Source organism: Morone saxatilis, unplaced genomic scaffold, assembly GCF_004916995.1.
Source record: "Morone saxatilis isolate NCDOM2014 unplaced genomic scaffold, NCSU_SB_2.0 Contig24, whole genome shotgun sequence".
Lineage (NCBI taxonomy): Eukaryota > Metazoa > Chordata > Actinopteri > Moronidae > Morone > Morone saxatilis.
In genome coordinates, this window is record NW_023339807.1 from 26,376,974 (window position 1) to 26,388,572 (window position 11,599).

Genomic DNA, 11,599 nt, shown 5'->3' on the forward strand with positions numbered 1-11,599 from the left:
CCACTTTGACTGTGTTTGAGCACCGTTGATGTAAACTCTCGTCCTGGGCTCTGTCGGCTCTGAACACAGTCCACTCGTCGATGCTGGATCCAGGATGTTGATGGAGCAGGTCTCTGTAAAGATGTGGGCACAACAGTCTCTGATTTCCTGTTGTTTGGCCAGCCTAAATCCCATTTTGTCCAAACCGGACATTAGCTAGGAGCAGCCAAGCCGAACTGGGCCAACATGGCTCCTATCCCGGATCTCTTCCTCTCCTCAGCAGCGACAGCACCTTTCTCCGGTGGGCGGGTCCTGTTGATCTGGCTGGCTGGATCGTCTCAAAGTCCGCTGCTCTGTAATCCTAACCCCACTCTTCCTTTTCCACTGTAGTGTAGCTATATCTGTCATAGCTGAAACTTGTTTTAGCAATAAAGCCAGAAAAAAACAGATGAAAACAAAAATGTTGCGGCTGGCTAATTTTGGCTTAGCCCTTTAAAATCGAATCCAATCAGACCTCATTCAATGAAAGTAGACTCATTAATTAACACCTTATATCTTGCTTGTTTAGTCCGTACAAAAAACAAAGTGCAGAGAGTGTCTGCTGCCTTTCGTACATCATCACAAAACCATCAAAGCCTTTAATTAGTCTATTATTAATGACGTGTTTATGTGTACATAGCTTTAGACATAGTTGTTAAGGTCCAGCTAATTTAACCTACTTTATGTACTGTTGGCAGTTCAGTCTCTAACTGTGCTGAAGTTAAACACCGAGAGTATTTCAACCTGTTTTTAATTCAAATGAACCTGTCTGAAAACTGACTGTGTCTTGAAATATTAAGGCGTGTCACCGCACTAGAAGACAAATGACATTTGATTTCAGAAATTACCTGAAGCAAAGGGATTTGCATTGAAAACAGGGTGGAATATTGTCCCTGCACTGATGACTACTTTCACATGTTTTAAGAAAATAAGTGGGTAGGACTAAAATGATTTGAAAAGAAGGAGAGTTATGCAGCGAACAAATGCATAATGATTTAAAATGTGATTGAATGTTTTGTATGAAACATCTTGAGATAGTAACTAGTGGCAAATATAATATTTCCGTCTTTAGAAGTAGAAAATAGTATGAACTAAAGTACAAGTATCTCAACATTTTACTCAAGTACACAAACATGGTGAAGACAGGACTTCTGATTGTGTTACCTTTGGACAGAGGCAGGCTTGCTGTTTTACCCTGCTTCCAGTCTTTATGCTAAGCTAACTGTCTGCTGGCCGTATAGCTTCTTTTGTACCGTACAGACATGAGATTGGTATTGATGTTTTCATCTCTCTCTCAGCAAGAAAAAAGCAAATAAACGCATTCCCCAAAGTTCCCCCTTTAAACGCGGTGTCCACAGAGTCCAACAAGTCTTTAAGTTAACATTACTTGTATGGAGTTGAAGGTGTTTTCTAGAAGAAGTGATCATGCTGTAACAACAATCCTTTATGCCAGTATGGATGTGTAATAGGTCTTAAATTGCAAACATATTGGTCTTTAAAACTCATCTGAAACCTGCAGACCTGTTTAAATTAAAATGACTTCGGCCACAAAAATGCAATGCTTTACTCTTGTTTTGTTTCTGTTCAATACCAGTGTCTTTTATTTGGGAGTATGCGGTGTTTATGAGCATACATCTGTAAATGAAATAAACAGGCATTTCAGAATCAGGTGGGTCTGTGGAGAATAAATAGATAACAGGTAGGTTAACAGGTACATTAATGGTTTTATTGTTTGGTCGATTGGGTCATGATTGCCAGGGCAACAGTACATGTTTCCGATACGGCAGCGCTGACTCACCTCTCTTCGCCTCTCCTAAAATATACTCCTGTATAACCATCATTCATCACTTCCCAGCCGAAGACTTCGTCAACCCTCAGGCAATTTCTCCCATTCTTAGAGGAACGGGAGAAATTGCTCTCGGAGCAGAAATTGGCCTGTTGTTAGTTCCCATATTAGAGAAAAAGATGAGGTCAGATCACTTTGCCCGAGAGCCTTTTTGTAGTCATCATGGCCTGCATGTCTGAGGTGTTAAAAAAAATAATATACGAGTGAAGAAATGTAATTCCATGTGTTGCAAGGTTTTACGCTTACACAGAAATTTTCCTTCTTCTTTCTGTAAGTCATTCTTGAGATGATCTCGGTTTGGTTTCAAGTGACCAACCTGCACATTAATAATAATGTTTCATTAAGGTTTAAATTGTCACAAGAAAAATACACAGATTATTTTTTTAAACTGATTTATTTAGAATAAATTAGACCTGGTTGCAGTGTTCATTTTATTATTACGTACATGGAATATTTCATTTAAAGACCAAGCATGAAAAAGTCCTCCAGTGTCGGCTGATTGATACATGTGTAAAATGAAAACATTCCTGAAAACATTAGGTGAAATATTTTTTTAAAGCTTCATATGCTGAGGACATTTTTTTAATAATTGAAAATCCTTGTGACAAAGTCCTTTAAGGTGAAACTCATGAATGAAAGTGAAGACTACTGGTTAGCGTACAAAAACATTTCATCAGTGTTACTGTGACACAAATGTTACAATTTAGTGTCCGATGTGATAAAAACTGACAGTAGTTACACAGTTCAAACGCATCCTGGAAAATTTAGAGACTAGTTTTCCAGTCATGAAACAGATGGAAATTGATTAAAATGACCAAATATCCTGTAAATAGGAGAAAATAAGAGTCATTGTCAAGAAAATGAGCAAGAACCACTTCCAGTCTAGTCTGCATTGATCTTACAGATTACCTGTTAAATGAAATGAAGTATCATTGGATTTGAGTCCAGAGTTGAACGTTTACCCCTGTAGTCAGTCTGGGTTGGTCATACGTCAGTGCAGGGGTGGCGGACCCCGCAACATGATGTCACACTCCTTTGCTGGTTTACCAGAAGGAGGCCTGGAGCAGTTTAATTTTCTTCTTTCAGCAGATTAAAGAGAAGCTTTACCTCTAATGTGAAGTAGAGCTAAAGTGGATACAGCTGGACTGGAGAGATAGGCTTTGTTGTTAAAAGGACATACCAACTAACACACAAGTATTTTGGTTTCTGTTTCTGCAGCACGGAGCTTCCCAAGAGGACTTCATCCGCGGCAGCCGGGAGCAGAACGTCCGGGATGTCGTGTACGACATCGCCAGTCAGGCTCACGTACATCTACAACACGTACGTACCACACATAGGTGACACGACTGAGAGTATGTGGACACCTGAACTTAGCGCCCTTAGCCCCATTTCCACCAGATGTTGAAACTGGCTGCAGGGATTTGCTGAGGTCCAACACTGATACTGGGTGATGAGGTCTGTCAGACCAGTCGAGTTCTTCCACACCAAACTGGGAAAACAGCTTCTTTATGGAACTGGCTTTGTGCTTGAAGGCATTGTCATCGAAACAGGAGAGAGACAAATACAAACTGTTGACACAAAGTTGGAAGCTCACTCTTCAGGAGTAAAGAGGCAATCAGGGCTCGTCTGGCGCGTTGCTGCAGTATTCATTGGAGGCATTTACCAGGAGACTTGAGTTATTGATTTCCTTTATAAATGTTCACTAATGAATACACAGGGCACAAAATCCTACAAATAGGTTTTGTAAAAATTTTGAATCTCAATCTACAAACAAATGTCATAAATGACTTGAAATTTTTTGAATCGCAAGTTTAATTTTCACTGAAAAAACTATTATAATCATGATGATGAAGTTTTTTGGGGTCTGTACCAAAAAAACATGTTTTCTTATATCTGGAGAACAAGATTTGTAGACCAGGAAATCTTTTCAGAGCTACATCGCTTCATTATTTTGCTGTTTTGTCACATTTTACCTCGCAGCTTCTGCAGTTTGTATATTGAACTTGGCCATATTTCAATTAATTGTGCAACCATAATTACAGTTAAGTTGCAGAAGCTTACAGCTACGGTGTATTTCCGGCTGATGCCTCAGCAGCAGCTGTTGACTGAAATTAAAGCTCACTTCAGAGACGAGGTAAAGTGAAATCCACGTCAGCAGCAGTTGTGTTTTGTAACGCACTTGAACACCTCTTAAGCCACTTAGCGAGAGCCCAAACAGCGGGAACAAAATGGCGTGCCATTTTTAAAATTCAAATGAACATCAGTTCATGCTTTGGCATGCAGTGTTCTTCAGCTTGCAAATATCTGCACCCACAGTGTGGTGGGTAATTTAAAATGTCCTTAGTCTTTAGTTTTACTGCTAACTTACTAATGCAGCTCCGGTGAGTTGGGACTAATTGGTTTAGAGCTTTATTAGCCGCCACTTATAGGCCTTATTGAGTTTTGTACTTTTGGAGGCTTTCTTCATTAAGCTGCTGCCCAAACATTCATCAGCTTTTCTGCTTTATTTGAACCTTGTTTATAGCAGTTAGGACTGTTCCTAATTGTTAAAGCACATGTGATTATACTGAGGGTAATCAATAAGGATATAAATGAGGATTGGCTTCCCCTCTGCGTGTGTGTTCACTGTTTACTGTCCTTTATGTTGTCTTCTACAGTCTGTGTCAATTAAAAGTGCTACGCTAATTAACTTAATAAGAACAAGAGAGGAGTTTTATACAGAAGTTATATGAGTAATTAAACATCTGCTGGCTCCAGTGTTTAATTCATTCTGATTATAATTCATACAGTACACACATACACAAGTGGGAAATTAAATAGGTCCCAGAGGCCAATTAGGACGCTAAACGTTAAAATACGCCTCCAAAAACTCATTTACGTATACATATCTATACATGGATGACTGAAATGACTTTTGTGGGGAAGTGTGTGCCTGTAGGGTGTGTGTCATGTGTCAGTATGTGAGAAATGAAATGGAGCCGAGTGTGATACGCTGGGACACCTGTAAGTCAAACACATGGTGCAACTGGTTGTTCACATTTGTTTTTAGTTGTTGAGCTAGTGTGCTCGCTAGTGCTAGTGAGTTAGCTAGTATCAAGTATCACCAATAACTGCCCCGTGGGGCGTAGAGAGAGGTTTCTGTCTCCTAACTTTATCTGTGATCAAAGTGATATATAACCGATCATTTAACACAGCTCAGTCAGGACCACCTTTGGAACGTAGGAAGACCCAGAGGGTAAAGAACAGAGCAGTCAATGGCAACAGAAACGACACTGATTAAATCAGGGGTTGTAAAGCAGGTTGCAGAGGAAACGGCAAAGGCAGGCGGGCTAAAGCAGGTCAAGACGAAGGTTTAACGGAGGAGTAACCAGACTGTCTGACCCACTTCTCCACACATAATGGTTGTGATCAACAGTCGACAACTCTAGAAAAACAACCTGAAGATGCTCTTTCACACATAACTGTTGTTTTTGAAGCATAGCTCTCTCAGTGTGGATGCATTCAGGGATTGGACAGCACATTGACCGACTTGTTTTCCTCTTTGTGTGACTTTTGTTTGTTGTGCTCTCTCTTTCAGGCGCGATCATTTAGCAGCAACGTCCCAGCAACTGCCACTCCAGCCTTCCTCCAGACCGTAAGTCTGAAAACATCTAATAAGATGATCGTAGCAGGCTGTGGGACAAACTGAGGGTGATATTTCTCTCTCTGTGTGTGTGTGTGTGTCTTTATGAAAATCTTTATGTAACAACATTGAAATACATTTATTCAAATAAATTAAATAGGACACAGAGAAGGGACAAACTTCCACCAAGGCATTTCAAAAGCTTCTTCTGTTGCACCCAAACACATTATCTTTATCACGAGTTAGATAGACTTTCTCAAACATCTCTCTCTCTCTGGAAGACCAAGGCTCTGTCTCTGTTAGATTTGAAGTTGCAGCTGAAAAAGGAAATCAATCAGATCAACATCACCAAACTTTAATCAGACGCTCCTCAGCCTCAGGCGGATCACTGAAACCTGCACGTAGTTCTATATTTTATATTTCTGAGCTGATATTCAGATAAACCCACTCTAAAACATAATGCCCTTGGTGTGGATGACTCATTGCTTTTCTCTCTTTAGATGCCAGATTTTGGGTAAGGTCATGTACCGGGGTTTGCAGGCTTGCATATTAACTAGAAATGAATGCAGTGAGGCTTGTTTTAGAGCAGCAGGGGGTGAGTGCTGCTGACAGTGAAAATACGCAGAGAGAAACACTGATGTGATTATTTTGTGAAGCCAATCATTAAAAACAGTGATGGCATTCTGCTTAAAGGAGAAAGCGTTCAGAATTAGAGCATGTTTGTCTCTAGTTTTCCCCCCAGGACCAGTTCATCCATCTGTTGCATGAAATTTCTCAGAAAACATTTCTCAGATCAGGGAAGGATCTTTTCTCTGTTCTGGGATTTTTAGATAAGACTCTCCGCGTGGGGAACGGGCTTGGCTGTGGCAGTGGTGGAATTTCCCCTGTGGGGATTTAGGGTGGCTCAACAGCACAGCATTTCTTATGTTTTCGTTTTTGGTGCAAATTACTTTGTAAAGGGGAACAGCGGGACGGTGCTTGATCTCAGTACCTGCCTGCATTCTCCCTCCTCCTGCCTCCTGGCTCTGTAACCCTGTTAACTGGCAACCTGCAGCCGAATAAAGTCACAATATGTAATATTTAGGAGGAGATATTGGCAGTAATGGAATATAATATGTGTTGGTAGGTTTTTATTAGTATACAGTTACCTGAATATAGGAATCAACTGTTTTCGTTGGCTTAGAATGAGCAGTTTTTATCTACAGACGCCGTTGGTCGTAAGACACTGGCTGTAGTTTCTCCTACTCAAAGACACTTTACATGGTTGGAAACACAAAGAAAACAGAAACTGCAACGGCAATATCAGCTACTACAACAATAAACAGACAATATTAACACATTTATACTTGTATATACAATATACTGTATATATTTAACTATATATATGGTTGCAGTTTTTGGTTTTTACTTGTTTGTTTTTTAAGTAGTACATTGATTTAAACTGGAGCCCGCACAAATTCAGAATTTCTTTTTGGCTGCAAGAAAACCCTGAAACACTGATTACTGACTGCAGCTGACAGTAAATGAGTTTCCTTTGTGTTCTACCTGCTGGGGCCATAAATACACCACAGAGCTGAGAAACACTGCAGTTCTCCTGCACACAGTAAAACCCTCTCCGACCTCCTCAGTGTAGAATTCAGATTGTCATGCTGCAGTGGACCTGGTGTGTTCACACGCTCGTAATGAAGCCTCTGTAGCTCTTTCACTTTAACACAGGAACCTTTATTTAAACCACGAGTCATGTAAGAGTCGGGGACAAATAAAACAATATACAGTCTTGTATGTAAAACTCATCATATCATAGATAACAGGTTTCTTTAAAAAATACTAAAATCACTGTAGTCAGGCAGATGACTTTCCTGATGCAGCTGACATGCGGTCACTGGAAAAATATATTTGGAAAAAACTGAGCAAAGGCGTTTAATTCACTTTAAAAAAAAAAAAGAAAAACCTGAACCCGACTGAACTCAAACTTCACATTTCTAATGATTTCTAAAGATGGTGCATGCTTGTATCTTTCTGCACTGTAACTCTGTGGCGTAACGCAGAGCGCGGCGCAGTTGGGCCAAAGAAAGGTCAGTCTGATGGCGAGGGAAAGCAGTGAAAGTGTTCCTAATATAGTTTACTGATAATAAACTAATAAAAAAAAATTTTTTTTTATGTGGCTAAAATATTTCTCTGCTGCCTCCATCATTCATAGTTTCATAGCTACCCCACTTCTAAAATACAAAAGAAAAAAAGAAAGAACTATCCCTTCATTGTATCTGTGCTTTACACATAACTTAAAGACATATTAATCTATAATAATTTATTCATTTGCTTCATTATCATGTCAACTGAAAATGACAGATGCCTCACTAGCTACTGATCGGTTAGGGCTTGGCCTGGGCCATATAGCTTAAAAATAAAATCTCTTTTTCAAACCACAACCAATTTATAAACTTATTTCTTGTTTCTTAAAAACTGCAAAAGACAACGTATCTTTCACATCTGTAATGTCTCATCGCTCCAGCCTGTTCTTCTCATACGGGTGGATTAAGGCTGGCTTTACACAGTCCTTAGCCCAGGCTGTATGTTCCCGATTATAACATTCATAGTTTTAATATTGATTAAAACTCCATTTCACTGATTTATTGCCCAGCTGTAGTTGGGAATAAAAACAAAGTAGCAACAAAATAAACAGGCTGAAATACTAAAAGGCAAGGAAATGTCAGTTCAGTCTAATTATCTGACTAGAAAAAACATCCTGGTTATTCTGAATCCTCTGGGACTCTCAGAGCTCTTTCAGTCACACCGGATGCAAACTAAACCAATCTCTTCTTCTGTGGTGTCGTGTGCTGCAGGTGGTGGTGGAGGACTACCTACAGAGAGTGAGGAGGGCAGATTTCGATGTTTTCAGCCCCAGTCTGCAGAACAAAAACCCCCTCCTCCCCTTCCAGCTGTACCTCCGCTCCTGGAAGAAGACCTACTGACTGTCCCCCCAGAGTCTTCGCCTCTCTGGGGGATTCTGCCTGAAGGAACACACTGTAGCACGTCTATAAAGAAACCCAGACTTGTTTTGAATCACCGTGCTGCAACTGAAATCTGCCTCCTAAATAATAAACCCACAACCACAAACCGCAGCAGAGACACAGACTGTCCTTTCTCAACATCTGGTTCGCACACCAGCTTTGGTCCTTCAGAATTCAAGTATTTCACATCTTATTTGTGAATGTACGAGGGAAATGTTTTATGCAAGGACTTATTAAAGGATTATTCCAAGGATGATAACATTTTAACTACCAAGTTAATTACTGAGGTCTTGAAACACTAAAATGAAGAAACAGGTGAAGAAACAGGAGCAGTCAGACGATCAGACAAACCAACATATTTGGGAAAATGTCTGTTGGTTCCCGCTTCAGCAGTGACCTAACACACGTAACCTCACGAGTACAAGAGAGTACACAAGGAAGAGCCATCTATCTTCATCACATCACAGGCTTGATGTAGAATGATAAAGTCCGAACTTTGAGTCAGATGTTCGTTAGCTAATGTCGCCAGCATGCAGCGGTGGAAGAAGTATTCACAGCTTTTACTTTAAAGTACCAATAACAACAGTTTAGAAATACTCTGTTACAAGTAAAAATACTTGTTATTTCAGAATAGTATATATTATTGGAGTATAATTATTGATTAATATGTAAACATCATTCATTTTGCAGCTGCTGAAGGTGGAGCTAAAACAACTTTATTTACCGCTGAATAGTTTGATCTATAATAATACATCATGTATTAGTTAATTGTACGTTCTGTAATAAACTGGATCTGTAATGCAACAACATCAGAGTTTTAAAGCAGCATAAAATAAAAATTCTCAAGTACCTCTAACTTCTACTTAAGTACTTCACTCAAATATCTGTACTTCTACTCCTTACATTTTCAAAACAGGCCCGGTACTTTTAGGTTGATGCATTTATTGTTATTAAGTTTTTTTGCATCATTGCACGCCTTCCCAACATCAGGACCGGTGCGTATCACCGTATCGTCGTCATCAAAGACGAGAGAGGGAGACTAACTTTGCACAGAAACAGACGGTACATTTCAGAGCCCGTGCTTTTTCACTTTCACTTGAGAAAACAATCAGTTCTTCTACTTTTACACAAGTATCTGTACTTCTACTTGAGTAAAGAACATGTATTTTGAATAACGTAATAGCAACCAATCAGAGCCAAGAAAACTAGAAAGATGCTTTGGGTTGGAGGCTTGAAGATAGCTGATTGTCCCACAGAATTTCTAGGCTCACATATTACCTGTCTCATGTTCTACTGTCAGGATATAGTGAAAGTTTCAGCGAAATAATTTATAAAAATGACCAAAAAATTGCAGCTTTAACGGCATTAATGTCAGGAAACAAAGCAGCTTGGTTCCGACTGTAAATACGCTGGTACATACTGATAAATGGACCACAGGTGAGTTCTTTAGTACTCAACTCGTCACAGCGAGCACATTGTTTCCCTGTGCAATGACGGACTATTACCAACATTAATCACTTTCAGTTTAACCTCCAAATAAAGTGGTTTAGATAAACTGTTGGATTGTTCCCAACTTGTCTGTTCGCCTGACTGCTCTTGGTGGGAAAAAAACACAAAAATAACACCCACAGTGTAACACCTGCAATTATCCTTTCCATTGTTTTATTGCTTGTACCTTCAGAGGAAGACGAAGAGAAAGAAGCATTGGAAGAAGACAGCAGGAGTGTCAGTCTGTCACCAACATGGCAGATCCTGGTAGAAAAGCTGCTGTCCAGCCGTGATGGTTACTATGGTAACGGAATGAATTTATTTATTCATTACATCCTTCGGTATTTTCATTAGTTTGGTTCCTAATCCCATCTGACTCTTCAATCTTAATAAATGATAAAACTTTCACAGCAAATTACTCGCCATATTTCACCTCAGTGATTCATAGTTTGTTTATTTATTTGTTTGTTGCAAGGATTCTGTGATCTTCCCTTTTCTCTCTCCTCGTCTGTCTAATTGTGGCTGCAGAGGAAAATCTCACAGAGAAGAATTCAGATATCATTTTGGTCCGAGATTCAGTGGGTTTGTTTTTTTTGGAGCCACTCAGCACAGAGAGTGACTCAAGGAGGGAGGGACCAATCAATGGGAAGAACAGAATCTCAAAAGATAATGAGGAAGAAGATGTACACTCAGGCTGCATCAAATAAGGAACATTTTATCTTTGAAAAGACTTGATACAAAGCACACCTGTGGAGAGCTGTTTGAAGTTTCCTACTGCACAAATACATCAATGTACTCACACTGGCCCTGCCGTCTGTGTGTGTAACTGTTCTCCTGAGATAAATCTTATCTTCTGCAGCTGTTATCAAGCCAAACTGAGCCCATAATGGAAAGAAAATAACTGCTGTATGTTAGTTTTGCTTCACGCTGGGGCTGAAAAACCTCCAGGAGGATGAGAAACGACTGGAGGGCCAATCGCAGACCGTAGGCGTTAAATTATGCACTGAATTACCCCGAAAGGAAACACACCCACACATTATGTTTAGCATCTGAAGGTTAAAATAACACCAGCATCTTTAAATAAAGCAAAGTATGACATTTTTCCTGTTTGATTGACTTGTCTGTGATACAGCTTCTATATCTATTTGCTAGAAGCAGCGCTGGAAATTTACTGCTGTCTCTACATTTACTGTTGTCTCTACTTCTACTCCACTCACTGACAGTATATAATGGACGGATCTTCTTCCAAAGTAATTAATAGAGTGCAGGTCTTAAAGCAACATTATGTATGATTTGGTATTTGTTGTGATTTGGTGCAATCCAACTGTGGTCAATATGGACAGCGGTTCACATGCATTTGTTATGATTAAATTACTTTTGACCAAAAACTGACAGTATATAATGGACAGAGCTTCTGGGTCTGTGAAGTGAAACCTGCATTCAACATAATGGCCAACAGGGGGCAGCTCCATTGTCTGCAATAACACACTGATACCATTCAGTCTTATGGAGAAATAGCTGACTTCTCAGTTGATTTATGAGCTCAGTAAACAGTTTCCTGATGAGTTTATGGTCTCAGTCTCTAGTTTCAGTCTTCTTCCATACAGCATGATG

At 39.7% G+C, this 11,599-nt stretch overlaps 2 protein-coding genes across 3 annotated transcripts in view; both read left to right on the plus strand.

The window, feature by feature from the left end:
• ndufaf6 (NADH:ubiquinone oxidoreductase complex assembly factor 6) overlaps positions 1-11,086 on the plus strand; it is an 18,230-nt gene extending 7,144 nt beyond the window's left edge. The window contains exons 7-9 of one of the 2 annotated variants that reach the window (XM_035673142.1): positions 3,083-3,184; positions 5,442-5,498; positions 8,330-11,086. In XM_035673142.1, coding sequence (XP_035529035.1) covers positions 3,083-3,184; positions 5,442-5,498; positions 8,330-8,458 — 288 coding nt within the window. In that variant the 3' untranslated portion in view covers positions 8,459-11,086. The remainder of the gene's footprint in view (positions 1-3,082; positions 3,185-5,441; positions 5,499-8,329) is intronic. The other variant, XM_035673143.1, reaches the window with a different exon arrangement.
• LOC118336472 overlaps positions 1-11,599 on the plus strand; it is a 744,338-nt gene that overhangs the window by 463,132 nt on the left and 269,607 nt on the right. The window lies entirely within an intron of this gene.